This window comes from Balaenoptera borealis (genome assembly GCF_965194805.1).
Source record: "Balaenoptera borealis genome assembly, chromosome: 5".
NCBI classification, from domain to species: Eukaryota; Metazoa; Chordata; class Mammalia; order Artiodactyla; family Balaenopteridae; genus Balaenoptera; species Balaenoptera borealis.
The window spans coordinates 11,763,579-11,782,681 of record NC_138862.1 but is presented as its reverse complement, the minus strand read 5'-3'; the positions used below and the strand labels follow the sequence as shown (position 1 = coordinate 11,782,681).

The window sequence follows — 19,103 nt, the reverse complement described above, 5'->3', positions numbered from 1 at the left end:
ATGCATACCCACTGTCCCTAGTCTACCTTACTCCCCCCCATTTTTCCAACACATACCCTGTCTGATCCAGTCAGCATGACTTCACACCATATGGCCACCGCTGTCTCAGGGCTCCAGGCACTGCCTGCTCTCTGAGACTGTGCAGTACTTACGCTATAGATTCTGTGAAGTAAGTAAAGCTCAAGTCCTACTCCCTATCTGAAATCACCTCCCAGTGACGTGCAATCTACCCCATCTGTCCCATGCTTCTAGATTTCATTGTTACATACTAACAAACAAGGCCTTGCTTTATTCACTAACTAGTGGGTTTTCCCAGCTATTGCTTCGAAGAATCAATATTCCTTATTATGAAATAAACAGATCTCTGCTCCTACTCAGTCTGGAGCTACTGGAGTTGCCTTTTCGAGAAATGAAATAATTACACATCAACATCTTGATTTCAAAGTGTCTCCCTTTGTAACTCTGGAAGCCACTGTCTTTCCTGCCCATTGCATCTGAGAGCATACGGCATGTCTCCCAGATCAGCAGTCACATGGATCTCATACTGTATGCACCTCCAGTTTCAAAGACCCTGGAAGCTGTCTGTGTGAACCCCTAGTGTCCCTTAAGACAACTGTTATATACATAATACTGCCAGTATTTTTGGTCTGATCGTTCTAAATAGTTCCTCCAAATTAGGTTACAATCAGTCTGGCTGGTAGAAAAAAGTAATGTTTAGTTGGTCCAATAAGGAAACATGTGGGAGCAAAAAAACCCCTCGAAGTTACAAAGTGAAGAAAGAGAAGTGTTTTTACAAAAGTGGCCAGAAGAAAATTGAGGAACTATTACTTGTTTTGCAACCCCAAAAATGAATACTAAGTTCTTTTTTTTTTAATTAATTACTTAATTACTTAATTAATTTATTTATTTTGGCTGCATTGGGTCTTCGTTGCTGCACAAGGGCTTTCTCTAGTTGCGGCGAGTGGGGCTACTCTTCGTTGCGGTGCGTGGGCTTCTCATTGCGGTGGCTTCTCTTGTTGCAGAGCATGGGCTCTAGGCGCACAGGCTTCAGTAGTTGTGGCAGGCAGGCTCAGCAGTTGTGGCTCTCAGGCTCTAGAGCACAGGCTCAGTAGTTGTGGCGCACGGGCTTAGTCGCTCCGCGGCATGTGGGATCTTCCCGGACCAGGGCTCGAACCCGAGTCTCCTGCACTGGCAGGTGGATTGTTAAGCACTGCGCCACCAGGGAAGTCCCAATACTAAGTTCTTAACAGGGGGAAAATGGTAGAATGGATGATATTCAAGTCCCACTAAGTTTCTTAGGCACTGGTCCAGATTAAATGGAACACTTAGTCCATTATTTAACAAAATTTTTATTGAATGTAAAGATATTTGCACACAGGAAATAAAATAACTGAACACCTCATAAAATAAAAATATAAATTAAATGTATACTATTTATCATGCCATTTCCAAGGATGAATGTCATGTAACCTCAAAATTATATATTCTACTGTAAGCTTTCCTTTATCAAAAAAGTGCTACGTAAAACTTTTAAATAAAAATAAATCTGTTTAAAAATATAGGCTGATGTAAAAAGCCCTATAAAAAGCATAAAGATTTTAAAATTTTCCAGGTACATCTGATTTTAAATATATTTGACATAAGTCCACAAATCGAAGATTATGGTTATAATACTTTAAATTTTTATAATGGTAACATATGAAAAATTTGGAGAAACAAAAATTAAGACCTCTATTTTAAATAATTTTTGGTACAAAGCAGAATAAGGAATTTGCATAAATTAAACACTTACCATAAATAACACCAAGAAAGTAGTTAAAGAAAGTACTAATCTTTTAAGGAATTTCTAAAAAAAAATCAATGGGAAGAAATTTCAAATGGTTTCATCTTAGTTATAACAACATGAACTCCACTTGCTCTTCCCCTGCTACACTATGCCCCAAGGAGCTCATCTATTAATAATTGTAAATAAAACCTCTACAGATCATTCCTTATCTACACTTTCAGACCAAAAGTGTTCTGAGTATCAGATCAACCTCAAAATCAACGGACATAAAGCTAGACTCGTTTTTCTTCCCCCAAACAAGATTTTGCTGTACCAAACTTCAGTCATCAAGGATATTTTAGAATCTATCATAATTCCTTCCTCTGCATTAAGTTATCAACCATAAGGCTTCCTTTTCCTTTACAATGTCCTGGCTTACCTGCTCATTTTAGATGTTAGCACAAGCCATGGGCTAACACTGCAATGCCTCAGGCCGGGGCTACGGCCACAGGCTGCTGAATGGCTTCCTTTCTTTCCTTCATCCAATACACCTGTTACTCTATGGACAACCTAAGCCTGAAAGTCCAAACTCTTCTTATATGCTCAATTTTCCATTTTTCCCCAACACAAACTTTACAATTTGGTGGCCACTTCAGGTTCAGGATTCAGTTTTAATGCTTCTAACCCACCCTAATTTTTATTTTAAGGAAAGCACAGATACACTGTCAAGCAGCTAGGCTACCAAAAAAACCAGATGAAGTCAACTCTGAAATGCTGGCCCATCATGCTGGGCCTAGTGTACAGCATTATGATACTAGCTGGATTGTTAGGGGTAAATTTTCAATTATATTGAAGAGGTGACAATACTAAGTTTTAACAATGTTCTTACCCATCTGTGGGACTTTTCATACATATCCACATATCAGAGAAAGAAGTATGTCAAACCATGTACCCATAAAACATATGGTCAGCATAATCAAAGTAACTAATGGAGGTTTGGTTCAAATACCATACTTTGCAGGTTGTGGAGGAGACTGGTAGTCCTAACTATAGATAGGCCAGCTCTGCTTCTTAAAGAGGGAGGCATATCGCTACATTGTGCAGGCAACAGTCTCTAGAAATCCGTATATTTTAAGGACACTTTACATAAGCAATGAATACACAGGTGTTTGGCTACATACTGTATTGTTCTCCTGGGTCTGTCACAAGATGGGCATGGGAGGCACTGTGATAGTGGCTCATACCTAGCTAAACCTGGAAAGCATTTCTAGCTAATAACATGTATTATAAGAACTTTTTATTTCACATTTTAGGTATATAATTTAAAACTTAGGAAAATGCATGAAGTTGCATGGTCCCTCTTACTAGATGGATTTAAACTAGAGGCTGGATACACATTTACAGTGGCATCATAAAGGAGATTCAAGCATCAGCTGAGGAGGTCGGGGGATGAGATGACCATCACAAAGTCTCTTCTAATTATGAGAATCTAGATTTATATGAACATTATCAAGACATACTCAATTCAATGTATACAAGTGACACATAATCTTTACATCTCACACAACCTGAGATCTAAAGATAGGTGAAGAATTAGGAAAGGAAAAAAAGTTTTTTTGATACGGGCTTTAGGCGGAAGCAACAAGAGGCATTCGATTGGATATGTCAAATTGTTGCCTATATATGCAACAAGTGGCTTCAGCAATGACCTCTTTTGAATCGCAAAAGAATATGTGATTAATTCTCCTGCCTCCAAGAGAGCTTAACTATTGTTATTTGTTGATTTACAAAATACCTTTTCACTTAAGAATTCTTACTAGTAGGACCCCCTTGCTAGTACTGCTGGGGGGTGGGTAGTGGGTTGATTGGGGAAGTGGGATGGTTATTAATTGAAAGATTAGAAATTTTTGTTCCAGTTTCTATTTGATGTAGGGCCATTTAATATAGTAAGATCTAGAACGACAGAAACTTAACTTTCATTTATATTTCTGAATTAGCGTCATATTTTCCCATATTGTACTACTAGGGAACAGTGGAGCCACTGGTGGCATGAACGACAGTCATCCCTTCCTGCTGGCTTAATCATGTCACACTGGGACAATGCAGGTGATGAGGAAGATAAGCAATTGAGGGATCCTCCCTGTATCTCTAATACATTCTCCCTCTTCTCCAACTGACTTAAGGGATGTTCTTCTCCACAGACTAACATTACTGCAGTTTGTCAACACTTAGTTTTCTAAATCACTATAGGATTTTAAATCATTTCTTACTTCAGATGCAAAGTAGGAACTGTAATTTTGATTAAATATTTACTAATAAATTCACAATCAAGGGAAAATAATTCATGAGATGTCACCTTTATTATAATGTATAAAAAGAGAAGAAAATTATTTTGCAAAATACTACATTTTAGCATTATGTGGATATGTGTGTTTTTGCTTTTCTACTCATAAAACTCTCATTAGCTCAACGTATACTGTTTATTGGGTCTAGAAAAATCATAAATAAAGCTGTCTTTGAACTATTCTATGTGAAGTTCACAGGAGCAAGAAAACATTTTTATCAATTAAAAAAAGATTTCACCAAAAACAAACCCCCAAAACACTGTGATTCCATAGTGAAACATTTTAAGAATTCCCAAGCCTTCCCTTTTTCCTCCTTCAAGGAGGTACACAAATGAACCAAGACACATTACTGTCCAGGGTATAGTACTGGTTCAAAGGCCTATATATCTCCTTGAGGTTTTGCGCACTCTTCTTCAATCTAGAACTCTGATTTTGAATGCACAGCACAGAGAGTTGTAAAACTACCGAAATATTTCACTGCAACTGACAGGCAACTTTGCCTTGTATGGTGAACCCTCTCTTTCCAATCTGAATGTCTCATCCTCTGCCGTCTAGAGCAGAGGCATCAATAAGTTGAAATTAGTGATAAAAGGTAACAATTATACACTGCAGTGATTGATGGATACGATTTAGAAGTCATAACTGGCCCTACCCTGAATCCTGGCTTTCCTACTTATTCACTGTATGACTTGGGCTACGTAATTTTAACCTTCTGGGCCTCAGATTCCATACCTATAAAACAGGAATAACAGTAGTTACCTCAAAGGGGTACTGTAAGGCTTAAAAAAATACATGCAAAGCCCTCAGTACAATACCTGGCACACAGTAAGTGCTCAATAAACGTTGACTGTTTTTACTATTATTTCTGTAAACTGAGCAGAGAACTTGTAAAATATCAAGAGTTCCAAAGCCCATCTCACAGAGCAGCGAGGGGTTCTGTCCAGGGCAACCTGAGTTTTAACACCTTTTAATTTCGGCCGTGAGCTATGACATCATCTAGACCTGTGCCATTCAGTAACTGTAGCCACTAGCCACCAAGGAGCCCTTGAACTGTGCCTAGTCAGAACTGAGACGTGCCGTTACTGTAAGATGCACATCAGATTTCGAAGACTTAATATGAAGAAAAAGAGAATGCAGAATATCTCGATTTTAAAATATCTGATTATGTATCGAAACGATAATATTTTATTTCTTATCTTTGGCCACACCGCGCGGCTTGTGGGATCTTAGTTCCCCAGACCAGGGATGGAACCGGGGCCCTTGGCAGTGAGACCTCGGAGTCCTAACCACTGGACGGCCAGGGAAATCCCGAAATGGTAATATTTTAGACATTCTGGGTTAAATGAAACCTTAAAATTAATTTCATGTTTCTTTTCTTCTTTCTTTCTTTTTTTTTTTTTTTTAAACGTGGCTCTCATTAAATCTGCACTCAGAGCTGATGGAGAACCCGGCTGCTCATGACGCGGACCAGCAGCACCTGAGAGCTTGTCAGAACTGCAGATTCTCAGGGCCGCCCAGACCTACACAATCAGCATCTGCGCTTTAATATGATTCTGAGGTGGTTCTCTCGCATTGCTCCGGAGTATTCCGCTGTCGAGCTTACTCCGGAGAACAAACCTGGCCCTACAGTTACATAAATGCGAATACCCTGTCTTTAAGTAAGTGCTCACCGAAAAACAAAAGTGGAGGAGAAAGCGGCGGTAGGGAAGGAGTAAGGTAGAAAAAAAAGAAACTCCAAGTAGAGGAACAAAAAGATGCAGGAAGGGGAGAAATCCAACCTGGGAGATTCAGTGGAAGGGAACTTCCAGACTTCTGCCTCCATAAATGTGGAGAGAGATACAAACTGAGGTAAAATCTACCATCCAAACCTGTAAGGACCAGGAAATCGTCAGTCAAATCAAGTCTTACCCGCCCCTCAGCGGCCTCAGCTAAGCGAGGCCTGGGCCCGAGAGATCTGAGGACGGTAACCACCATCCGCCCCAGGGCTGGACGGTTCGCCGGGGCGTCTCCCGCTCTTTCCCCCAAGGCCCGGTTTCCCGAGACACGCAGCGCGTTTCTCGGCACTCACCTGCCTCGGAGCGGCTCCAATGGCCTGCACCTTCACCACAGCCACCTTCGAGTCCTTCTGCAGAGAGTCCGCCCCCTCTGGGCCAGGGGCTGTTCCCATTGGCCAGGCCGCTCGTCAGTCTCGGAGGCTCTCGGACTCTCCGAGGCTGTAGGGAACGCCATAGCAACCGAACATGGAACTACATCTCCCGGCATGCTCTAAGGCGATGCACCAGGGGCTACCAATAAATGCGCGAAGTCCTAGTTGCCGAAGGGTTCAGTTTTATGCAAATATCAAAGACCACACCCTTCCTCATTCCAACCGTATCCCCATCATCTTCTTTGGACTGTTCCCCGCCTCCCTTTTGCCTCCACATTGTTCTTTCCTTTAACACTTTCCGTTAGTTACTTGAACGCATCCTAACTAGTGTCTCGCTTCGCACGGCAACGGAGAAATGCACCGAAATCGTGGAACAAAATCTGCCCAAGCCCCGTCAGGAAAATCCCAGACCAGACATCTCTAGTTACGCCTTCTGGAAAGGGGGTGGGGAGGAAGGAGAGCCCAGGTCACGCCCCCTTTGGGCTTGCTGATTGGTTTATTCGGCTGTCACTCCGTCCTCTTTCATTTCTCTCAGCTGCCCCTCCTTTGGTTCCCCGCGGTGGGCGGGGCTAGAGGTAGGGGGCGGTGAGGAGGTGTGGGCCCCTTCTTCCGATTGGTAGGGTTTTTGTCCCCACCCACCCGGGGGCGGAGATGGAGGGGTGGATGGGAGCAGGGGAGGCAGCCGAGGGAGATGAGGAGATAGGCGGGAGCGAGGGAGGGAGCGAAGGAGGTAGAGAAGATCGGAGGAGAGGGGAGGGAGCGCAGCTTGGTTGCTCCGTAGTACGGCGGCTCGCGAGGGAGAATCCCGAGCGGGCTCCGGGACGTACGGAGAGGCGGGCGGGCGGGGATGGTGTGCAGGGCTGCGGCTCCTGCGTTCCCTCCCGCTGCGAGTGAGCTGTACTGATTTGTCCCTGGGGCGGCAGCGTGGACCCGCCTGGAGATGAGGTGAGGAGCGGGCTGGACCGCGGCGGCCTGGACCGGGAAGGCGGCAGGGGCGGGGGTCGGCGCGGGGGTCGGCGCGATGGCCGCCTGGGGCGCCCGTTCCCCGGGCTGGCGCGCGTCCCTCCGGGCGCCCTTCACCCTTTGCCGCACGGTCGGGAGGCGAGGCACCCGCCGACCCTGTGCCTCGTCCTTCCTATTCTCCCGGGGGCTGCGGTGGGGCGGCCGGCTGGCGGGCGCCGGGAGGCCAGGGCTCCGCGGCGGACTGAGGGGGTGGCGGCCACGGGACGGGCTTCGGGTTGAATGGGCGTCCGCAGCCGTGGCCGGCGAGCGGGGTCCCTCCTTCCTCAGGGGGACTTGGGGCGGCCGGTGCTTCCAGGGCTGACCTCGCTGCCCTCGGCCGCCTGAGCCTGGCGGGCCGGCCAAGTCTCGCTTCCCCGCCAGCCTCCCGGGGATCCGGAGCTCGCGGGGAGCGGCGTCGCGCCTCCCGCCTCTCTCCCCCGGCCTCGAGTTCCCGGCTCATCCCTTTTTCTCTCTCGTGTGCCTGCGAAATCCCTGTCAGTGAAGGACAGTCAATGCCGTTTGGCCCTGAGTCCTCCTGCTGGGGCTGTCTCTGATAGTATTTAACGGAAAGCGGCTCTCCTTTCAGTGGGAGCGCGTCCCCGGTGTCTGCCGTTCCCCTTCCTTTCTTTACGCACAGACACGGCTTTACGGTGTGGACCGAAGGCACAATTACCGGCTCTCGCTTGAACGAGGAAATGTGATCAGAATCCCCAGGAAAAGGAAACCAACGAGGAATGGGTTGCGCCTTCCTTTACTCCTTGTTTGCCTTTGGATTAGAAGGCAACTTCGTAGATTACATTTCCTATAGACATCTTTTGTTGTGATTCAGACTAAAGGCTTTGCTTTTGAAGAAATAAATTAGCGGCTTCTATGTTGAGTTGAAGGCTATGGAGATTTTTGATGGCCTCTTAATATGAAAGTTTCCTTTAGAACTTTGCCATCATCAGTGCTATTCTGAAGGCAGCACCAGCCTGAAATTTTAAATACATGCAGACTCCGGACAGATGCGTTTCTTTGTGCTTATCTGCTGGCATCCTACTCTTAATGTTTCCGTGGTCGGAACGTACGGATAATAAAAACAAGTACAATAAAAAGTATAGGTAATAAAAACAAATACCATACCAAAAAATGCATCTGGAAAATCTCAATTCTGTCAACGCGGAGGCAGTTTTTACTAATCCCTTTGAAAGGATGAAGACCAGGCTCAGAGATCTCATGGATTATGTAGTGGACAGGATATGAGGGAAGGACCTGGGGCCATGGATCCAGCAGGCCAGCTGGTTTATATAGTGCTACTCTTAACCTCTGAAATAGGAGGAATGTATTTGTTGGGATACCTTTATTTTTAGATGATTTAAGGTGCAGAAGCTTAAATGCCCCCCAAAATTATGATTTCTACCTGTCACTGAGAACAAAATACTGTGTTTTTGTTCTCAAATTTTTAATAGTTTACTTGAATCATTTATGTTGTTTTGATGGTTGTTTGCTTATTACTAAAGAAAAAGCATTTTAAAATATTGAGTTCTTTCTGTAGGAGGTTTGTAAAGAACACAGAAACTTTAGATAAGCTGAATTGAGAAATGAGGGACACTAATTTAGTGATGGTTTAAAAACTGTTTAAAACTTCTTTAAGTAGCTCCAGTAAGGAGCATTTCTGATACAACTTTTTTTTTAAGGCTATTTCTTTATCTAAGAATGTTATCTATTGAAATTGCCGAGGCATATGGTACCTTCACAAAAGTCTATTATTATTCTGCCTGAGTAAGAAAGGAAATGAACAAATTTTTGATGTACTTTGGAACCCTGTGGATTGTTCAGATACTAAGCATTGTGAAATAGGGCATAAAATGAGTGGTAGCAAGTTAGTTCCCTGAAATGTTTGTCTCTCTTAGCTAATTTTTTTTTTTTTTGCAGTTGACTAACAATTTCCTTTTTCTTAATGCTTATCCCTAATATTGGTAGTAAAATTCTGCTTAGGTTCATGTTTTCCCCAAATAACTAGATTAAGGCAAACTCAAATCTCCTATAACGGGGGTTAAGAAGGCGGTGCTGGTAAATCCCTCTACTCTTACTCAGCTTTTTTATTTGCTAGATTTGTGAATTATAGGGAATTAATTACAGGTCGGTTGGGTTTATATTACTCAGTTCACATTCCACTGCCATAGAGCTTTTCTCTTCCGAATGATCATTCTCTTCTGAATGGTTCCACTTACTGGCGGGTTTCTCAAAGTCTGGACCTCAGAACACTTATATCAGCATTACCTGAGGTTCTTGCTAAAAATACAGACTCCTGGGATCTGATTTCCAGCAGGTCCTCCAGGAAGTTTTCTTGCACGGTAGCGTTGGAGAACCACTGGCATTGTGCTTCCTTCTCACTGAGCGTGTCCTAAGACCATGTTTTGAAGAGGATAGCAAGTTTTTTCAAGAGACAGAATAACTTTTATGCCTTAGGGCTGCTAATAAAAAACTATGACGTTCAGGTATGTAACACACCTATAATATAAATTTCAGAAGGGCAGAGACTTTGGTTCATCATTGTGCCTCCAGTGCCTAGAAGAGTGCCTGGAGGAACTTCATGAAACACTTGAGTGAATTACATCACAGTGAGGCCACGTCTTTAAACCTTTACTTGTAAAGTTAATCTTATCACTTTGTAGTCATTGATTTTAAGCTAGGAGCCACAAGTACTGTACCCCAGTCATTTCTGTAAGTTTGGTTGGCTCTGAAAGGAGAGAACCTTTCCCAAGCTTAGACTGCTCAAGGCGATAAGCTGGAAAGAAGGCTCCTAGCAAAATGTTTGCTTAGACTCAAAATATGAATTTAAGTCACAGTATAGTGGTAAATTACTATGTTATCACTACATTAAAATGCCATTTTATAAGCTATGATAAGCCCAACATAGTGCAGTAAAAATTGGTTTCCAAACAATGTAGAAAACTGGTATGTTTTCCGATTTTATTTTTCATACTCGTAACATATGACCTTCACTCCTTTTTTTCAGAGTCCAGCACAGGACTCAGTCCCATAAATAACAGCTTCTGTTGTGTAGTTGAGGGGATGGATAGTTAAGAGTGCAACATCTAGAGAATATTGGGTTTGACCGCACATAGTCTGTGACTTTGGTCTAGTCACCTAACCTCTCTGTGCCTCAGGTTTCTCAGCTGAAAATGGGAATAGTTGTAGTAAAATTTAATACTTCTAAGTGCTTGCTTAAGTTCTTCAGATACATTCATTTAATAAGTGGTAGTTAACGATGATCATAAGAAGTTGAGGTATATAAAAATATATGAAACTCTAGCTAGTCCGCTCAGTTTTTGTACTACTGTACTTTATGGTAGTAAGTAGAACTCCATTGCTTAAAAAAGAAGTCTCTTGCTAATTTCCTGGCACTAAATATGTATAATTTTTAAATTATAACCATAACTAGACTAAACATTAAAAGTATTTAATAAAACATCAAGTTCTATGCAAATTTTTTTTCTAAATAAAGATAAACCTGTCATCACTTTCAGCTTAATAGTATTATTTCAGAAAGAAACTGATAATCAGTTTAGATAATCCCTTGTATTTTAAAGAATCGCATGTTTATGGTAGAACAATTGAAATACAGAACAACAAAAAGTAGAAAACCATAAAATACTTAGAGGTCCACTACCTGAATACATTTCTCTCCAGACCCTTTTTCTGTGTGCATATGGCTATTTATATATAGTTTTTGGTAGCAAATATGGGATCCTGCTATACATATGATTGTTTTGTAACCTGTACTTTTTTTCTTAACATCTTATCATGAATCTTTTCATGTCTGTATAGTCAGTTATAATAGTAGTTGAATAATATTCCATTTTATGGGTCTATGATAATTTAACCAATTTGTTTTTATTAAACATTAATTTTTTTCCCACCACTATAATCAGTATCTCTGCAATGACTGTCCTCCATGCATCTCTATATATACTTTTGAGATTTTTTTTCCTTAGGATAAATTTCTAGAGGTGTGATTGCAGGATCAAAGTACATGCTATGGTTTAAGGATTTTTGATACATATTTCCAGTTTGTCATTTTGAAAGGTTGTAGCAATTTACACTCTTAGCATGGTGTATGAGAGTTCCGTTTCCCTCCCCCTCCCTTTTTTTGGGAATGACTTAACCAGTGACAAACCTAGTGAATTGTTTTCATTTTTAGGAAGAAGAATGGGATGTTATTGTGACCAGTTTGGTGGTGCGATATGGAAAGTCAGAAAATTCATACACCTGTCATAATGGTAGCTAACTTTTTTTTTTTTTTTTTGGCTGTGCTGGTTGGATTGCGGGATCTTAGTTCCCAGACCAGGGACTGAACCCGTGCCCTCTGCAGTGGAAGCACGGAGTACTAACCACTGGACCGCCAGGGAATTCCCGATAGCTAACATTTATTGAATCCATTTACAGCATTTTATAAGCATTAACTCACTTAATTTTTACAAATTCTCGGTTTTTTAGATGAATATGACTTGGAAACCAAGGTACCTGCAGTTAAGTAACAGAGAGCCAGCAAGTGGCCATGCAGATTAGTTACTCTAGAGCCCAAACTCTTAGCCACATTGCTGGATTGCCTGTCTTCTGCACATGTTGTACGGCATTGGGGGTACTTTTTACATTCCTGATTTCTGTTTTGAAATAACCTAGCAGTTTCTTGGCGTGCATTAATTTATAAAGTAGGTGGGGCACAGATTTGAAGCCCTCTCATTGAGGAGTTCGTCGCATAAGTTAGCTCACAAACAAGCCTCATGTCCTGTCTAGCACCCACCTCTCAAAGCAGTGTGCTACCCTCTCCTCTGTAGTGGTTTTCCTAAAGCACCCCTGCGTAAGAAACAGGATTAGAGTCACAGAGAAGACTAGCGAAATTGGAAAAGTCAGTTTACTTGTGGTGTGGACTTGCCTTGGGAACACAAGACAACGTACAGAAGTGTGATTAGGGAGACAGCCGGGAGTCTGTCCAAACATTCCCATGTCGGCCAGTTTGGAGATCTGAAGTGCCCGGTGGAAGTTCAGTTCGGGAATGCAAAGGCCTCACTGTAGAGAGCTGTCACCCATCCATTGGGAGACCATTTTAAAAAAAAACAAACCCCTTCTATTCATAAGTGTGATGGTAGAATATCATTAAAGTTTTGTTGCTCATGACTGTAGCCCTCTAACAAGGTGAATTTCCAGTAAGCTAATCTGTTTGAATTCATCATTGCTCTTTTCACCTTTTTCTAGTAGGACTGATGACTGGCAGCTTACCTTACTAGCTTATTGCCCAGAGAGAGGGCTGGTGAAATCATTTTGGCTTCAGCTCTCTGGCCTGAGTTTGTGCTGCTCTGTCAGGCAGGACAACCACGGCTCAGTTTTAGGCTGGACACCAAAACCCACTCTCACTGTTGTGAGGGCTGGAGCTCCACCCAGGCCGGGTGGGAGTGGTCCTGGGGGCACTTTACTCCTCATCCAGTGGTGGAGCCAGGAGGTGAACTGAGGGATGCGATGGAGTTTCGGATTCAGCTGAATTTGAGAAAATATTGTTGGCCAAAAAGCTCATTCGGACTTTTGCATAACATCTTACAGAAAAACCCGAACGAACTCTTTTGCGAACTCAATAACAAGGTCATAGCAGTTGGTCAAAGTTTTTTTTAATCCTTGGTGGTTAAAATTAAACGTCCTTTCCCTAATGCAGCTTAAAAAAAAAGTTAGCTATCGTTGTAACAGGTGTATGAATTTTCTGACTTTCCATATCACACCACCAAACTGGTCACAATAACATCCCATTCTTCTTCCTAAAAATGAAAACAGTTCACTAGATTTGTCACTGGTTAAGTCATTCGCAAGAAAAGGAAGGGGGAGGGAAACGCAACTCTTGTACACCATGCTAATGCAGGAGGGCCAGCTTTGGATCCTACGTGCCTTGGTGAACCTTTTGACTTGTTTCTCTGTCAGTGATGGTTTTGTTCATCCCAGCATTTTGTCTGCAAGTCCTTCTGGTGACTGGTGGATACAGGGAAATGGACGAGGCCAACTGGCTTTTAGTGTCATGCTTTCACCAACCTGGTTACGAAGGACACTGATTCTTATGATAAAAGCTTGGAAACAAGGTGTCATTGGAGCCATTTGTTGTGTGTGTGTGTGTGTGTGTGTGTGTGTGTGTGTGTGTGTGTGTGTGTGTAGAGGGCTAATCATCTCTCTCTGAGGCAAATTTCCTGAGCAGTTTTATTCTAACAAGGGTAATGTGTTGTATTATAAGCCATTGTATAAACACACACACACACACACACACACACACACACACATACACCCATTCCTGTGCATTATCTATAATAAGAGTGTTGTGGATCCACTGTTTTATAAAAATCAATTCATTTCTGCTGTAATCTTAGGATAATAGATTTTAAAAGCAAGTAATCTTTCAGTTTCTGGAATCATTTGAAACTCAACTGCTCCATTCTTACAGAATTAAGGTATTCCATTTTGATCACTGACATATAAAAGCTGTATAGCTAGTAATGAGAGAAACCTTGAAAAGTTGACAGAAAAATTAGTGCCATTCCTGGTATATATACCAAGTTTCAGTGGTTAAAGGTCCACCCTCCTTTGTTTCTCCTCTTTCCTTCACTTACAATAAATAATATTAAACAAAGTCAGTAAATAATAATATGTCTCTTATAGGTAGTACTGCTTATTTTCAGATACCTTGATATATTGTCATTAAAATTGCTGTTTTAATATTCTTTAAATGATTAGAGAAATTGTGGAGGGAGAGAACTTGGTAGAGGGGTTGACTAGGGTGTGAGCTCCACGAGACAGGGAGTTTTGTCTGCGTTCCTCTCTGCCTTATCCTCAGGACCTAGAACAGTGTCTGGTGCACAGTGGACACTCAACAGTCGCATGCTGGCATGTTGAATAGATTAGTGTTTGAGGCTCTGTTTACCTGGAGGCCCGAGTCACCCAGGTGAGGTGAGCACTGGAGAGACAGGTGAGGAATAAAGGAGACAGGAGCTGGTTTGGATTTTATTCAGAGTCAGTGGAAGTAGGAAGCCAACATCAGTTTTAAGCAGGAGAGTACCTTTTGTTTGAATAGATCCCTCTGGATGTCACGTGGGAGTGGATTGGAGGAGAGCGAGAGAGAAATGTTGAATTGACCCTGCTTTCAGTTATCTGAAATTGACATTTCTACCTGGCCTTGTACTTTTTCTTTGCCATGAGGGTAATATGATTTACTCTTTGATGGGATGAGATGAATGGTGATTTGTATAAACTTTTGAAGTTCTCTGAGGAAAAGAGAACCCCATAAAACCACTATTCTTATGGATCAAATAAAATAAAACAATGTAAAATAAAGAGCAGGAATTATTTAACTTTTTTTTTTTTTTAATTTTATTTATTTATTTATTTTTGGCTGTGTTGGGTCTTCGTTTCTGTGCGAGGGCTTTCTCTAGTTGCTGCGAGCGGGGGCCGCTCTTCATCGCGGTGCGCGGGCCTCTCACTATCGCGGCCTCTCCTGTCGCGGAGCACAGGCTCCAGGCGCGCAGGCTCAGTAGTTGTGGCTCAGTAGTTGTGGCTCACGGGCCCAGTCGCTCCGTGGCATGTGGGATCTTCCCAGGCCAGGGCTCGAACCCATGTCCCCTGCATTGGCAGGCAGATTCTCAACCACTGCGCCACCAGGGAAGCCCCTAACTTTTTAACCATTAATTTCATTGAGGTTATGACTATAGATTTCTGATAAGAGAGATTTTTCTGTTTACATTTTTTGGTGAAAGAAACTTTAAATATATGGAAGTGAATTCTTAAAAATAGCTGTTTTATGAACTGAGTGTCTATAGAAGCTATTCACTTTGAGGAAGATCTAATTTGTAAAATGCTAATATTGTCTGTCCAATCTGGTGTTTTAATTAGTATCAAAGGGAGGGAAATACTGTAGTAATTGTAACTTTACGTTCCGTTAGTTTTAAACCATAGTCATTATCTGTTATCTTTAGTTGTTTTGATCTCATTAGATTAAGTGATATTGCAGTTGTGATTTGGTAATTTAAAAAGTAACATGTTTTTCTTACTACAAAAGCAATACATGTTTATTGAAGAAAACTTTTGAAAATTCAGATAAAGGAGTAAAAGAGCATATCTGGGATCTCACTGTCCAGAGATAATGACCGTCCATGCCCTGTGAGGGGTCAGCTTGCTCAAATTACCTAGAAATTTAGGTGTATTCAGTCTGGGAGACATGAAGGCATGTTAGGGACTCTGGGGACTGAAGATGGTCCCATGGATGGGGCAGCCCAGGGCCAGTCTGCCCAGACATTTGTGGCCCTGGGAGGATACATCTTGGTGTTACTACACCTTCTAGCTTTTTAAGAGAAGCTGGAAATCTAGAAATATGGATTTAATAAGAAATCTCCCAATTTTTATGTGGGCCACAATTTTTAATAACACACTGGGGTTCAAACAAAGCGTACCTGAGGGCTGCATTCAGTCTCTTTTGCCTTGCCAGTTTATAACCTCAGGTATATATAGTTTTGTAGCCTGTGTTTTTCACTTAGTATATTGGAATATGTTCCCAGGCCTTAACCGTATGCTACCTCAGCAGTGTGTACCTGTCTCCTGTTTCCTTACCAGCATTGGGTAAAACCACCTCAAAAAAAAAAAAATCTTAGCCAGTTTTATTAGTTTTAACTCGCATTTTTTGGTACTACTACTGAGTTGAACATTTAAATGCTTATTGGCCTTATACAGATTTACTTGGTAACCAACCACCTTGCTAGAACTCTGAGTTCCAGTAGTGCTTTGGTCATTTATTCAGTGCTTCTCAACCTTTCTAACATTATATAATATTTGTACCACATCAGTCCTAGTAATTAGTACTAATGGCAGGCATCATCCCCTAAACCTGAGGGCATCAGTACCTTGAGCACACCTCTAACCCATGTTAAAGATCTACAGGTGGGAAGTTCTGAGTTTGGTCAGTGGTTTAGTGAACGTTTGAGCACGTGCTCTGTGCCTGGCATTGCTCTAGGTGTCCAGCCTTGAACCAAGACAAAGGTCTCAGCTCTCCAAGACCTCATGATTTTTTTCATTTCTCTTGAGTTTTTCATGTAGACCATCATATTTATAAAAGACACTTTTTATTTCTAGAATTTATAATTAATTTTTTGGCTTGTATTTCTTACTGACCTGAACTCCCCAAACAGTGGTGAATGCTAGTTACCCTCTCATTTCTTAAATTCAATTAATTCTCTTAAGTTCTATTAAACTCTAGACTTTGGTGACCATTTCCTTTATTTTGATGATGAGAAAACCAGGGTACAACCCTGGGAATGTATAATGGGAACTTTTGGAGTGTCTGCCGGACTCAACACAAATCCCTTAACTGTCCTCTAACCTAGACATCCACTCCCCTGCATGCGTCTTCATTCCCACAGAAGACACAGAGGATTGAACCAGGTTTAGGGACCTGACCCAAGGTAGTCCAATCAGTGTCCTTTCCTGGAGATTTGACGTTGGGCCCAAGAGAGGGGGATTTGACCTTAATGTGTTCACGGGCCGTAACGTAAAAACTTGGGAGTTATAGGCAGTTACGTTCTGCTGTTGTGTCTGGGGACAGATAAAGGTGGTTTGTGGATGGAGAAAATAAAGCAGGTATCTAGAGAGAAGCAGAAAGAGAGAACACTACCTGAGACTGATAACTTGAAACATCTCTTCCAGTTTTTTCTGGGGCTGGTTGCATTCCTGTTCCTGAGTTCTATGAAGTCCTCCTATATTCTTAAGATTACACCCCACCTCCCCCGAACACACATGTTAGTTGAAGCCAGCTGATGTTGGGTTCTGTTACTCTGATCTAAGCCTTCTCTTCATTTTCAGCTCTATATTCTTTTTATAATCCTACCTCATCTCTTGTAGTTCTTGACTGTCGTCTGAGGAAGTTGTGAATTTATTATTATTTTCTCCATATAACAGCAACATCAAAAATTAAGGATACACTACTATATATAAGATAGATGGGACTTCCCTGGTGGCGCAGTGGTTAAGAATCCACCTGCCAATGCAGGGGACACGGGTTCGAGCCCTTGTCCGGGAAGATCCCACATGCCACGGAGCAACTAAGCACATACACCACAACTACCGAGCCTGCAGTCTAAAGCCCGCGAGCCACAACTACTGAGTCCACGTGCCACAAATACTGAAGCCCGCATGCTCTAGGCTCTAGGGCCTGCATGCCGCAACTACTGAGCCCGCATGCTGCAACTACTGAAGCCCGCGTGCCTAGAGCCCGTGCTCCACAGCAAGAGAAGCCACCACAATGTGTAAGCCCGCGCACTGCAATGAAGAGTAGCCCCCGCTCGCCACAAGTAGAGAAAGCCTGCACGCAGCAGCGAAGACCCAACGCAGCCAAAAAAAGAAAGATAATCAACAAGGACCTACTGTATAGCACAGGGAACTCTACTCAGTATTCTGTAATAACCTATATGGGAAAAGAACCTGAAGAAGAATGGATATATGTATATGTATAACTGAGTCACTTTGTTGAACACCTGAAACTAACACAGTATTGTAAATCAGCTATACTCCAATGTAACATAAAAATTAAATTTAAAAAATTAAGGACAGCAAGAGACACAGAAGTGCACAAATTTAAGCTAATTCAGGCAATTATGATTTTATTGGAAAGGCCATTTTGCAAATGTGGATGCCCCCTCTGACCTCTCTTAAGCCAGTTCAGCTCTCTAGCTGAGGGGAAACAAAAAGGAAGAGATTTTGAACTTAATTCCAAATGTCCTAGAATTTCAGTGGAGTTATTCCCCTTCACATACATATAACCGTTCGACCTCGTGAAAAAAATGATACTGCATCTGTGTAGGGGGTCTCTTTAAGCGTGTTCTGTTCCAGCCAGTGAAAGAAGACTCTTTAATATCTAAATATCAAGAAATTGAATCACAGTATAATTTACCTGGGGCTGGGCTTATTCTTAGATTAACTTTCTGTCTCATGGTGATGTCATAAGTACTCAGTGCTAAGTTTAAATATTCTACTATCCTAAAGGCATTGGATGGGGAGGGGAAAAAATGAAGAATAATAGGAAGAGAAGGAAAGAATTGTAGTAGAGAGAAGGAAGAAAGCTCAGTGCTGTAATTCTCCTTATTCATAATTGTATTTATCTGAACTTTTTCATTTGCAAGCGGAAGAAGCACACATTATCTTAAGAAAAAAGGGAAATGTATTGACTCACGTAACTGTCAAGTCCAAGGGTTCTGACTGGCCTGGCTTGATCATGTGCCTGAACCAGTCACCATGGCCAGGGGAAGGCAGGACTCTCATTGGCTGTCCTGGGCCTTTGGGTCCACCTTTTGTACCAGTTGGTAAAGTCAGTAGCTAGACTCCTGGAATTAGCAGAAGGAGGGAAAGTGGGATCAATTACGAGAAGAAAGAATGCCGGGCAGGCAAAAACACTCATACAGTGATCTGACAAAGGGGCTGATGGTGACCCTTTTTTTTCCTTTTGAGTGATAGTCTTTAATAAAACAATAATACGAAGACATCAAAGCAATCCAAAGTATATATGAACTTTCTTCTCAATAAAGTTTACTTTTTAAATTTAAATGTTCAACATGCTGCCCAAGAATCTGTACTGTTCATTCATTTTAAAACAAAATGTATTTTACTATCCTGTGATTGCTCGAGATAGGATGAAGTTTGGGCAGCTCATCTCTAATCTGGTTAGATCACCTTTGGTTTAGAAGTGTGGACATTATTTCACTAGTTTGACTACTTCTATAATTATAGATTTTGTCAGATTTTTTTCCATGCCTAAAGGTATGTTAGCATTCTCTCGTGGTGTGTATTT

The 19,103-nt window shown here is 42.0% G+C and overlaps 2 protein-coding genes across 17 annotated transcripts in view; one reads left to right on the top strand and one right to left on the bottom strand.

Moving 5' to 3' along the window:
• CRYZL1 (crystallin zeta like 1) overlaps positions 1 to 6,682 on the bottom strand; it is a 33,004-nt gene extending 26,322 nt beyond the window's left edge. For 5 of the 11 annotated variants that reach the window (XR_014245512.1, XR_014245513.1, XM_082395095.1 and 2 more), the window contains exon 1: positions 6,179 to 6,682. Coding sequence is in view for 8 of the 11 variants with exons in the window: in XM_082395095.1 (XP_082251221.1) it covers positions 6,179 to 6,277 (99 nt within the window). In the remaining 3 variants the exon portion in view is untranslated. Of the gene's footprint in view, positions 1 to 5,888; positions 6,145 to 6,178 lie in introns of those variants that run through there. The other 6 variants (XM_082395096.1, XM_082395097.1, XM_082395093.1 and 3 more) reach the window with 4 other exon arrangements.
• Positions 6,683 to 6,937: 255 nt separating this feature from the next.
• Positions 6,938 to 19,103, top strand: part of ITSN1 (intersectin 1) — a 227,964-nt gene continuing 215,798 nt past the window's right edge. For 4 of the 6 annotated variants that reach the window (XR_014245461.1, XM_082395040.1, XM_082395039.1 and 1 more), the window contains exon 1: positions 6,946 to 7,201. The gene's annotated coding sequence lies outside the window, so the exon portion shown is untranslated. Of the gene's footprint in view, positions 7,202 to 19,103 lie in introns of all 6 variants that reach the window. The other 2 variants (XM_082395043.1, XM_082395042.1) reach the window with 2 other exon arrangements.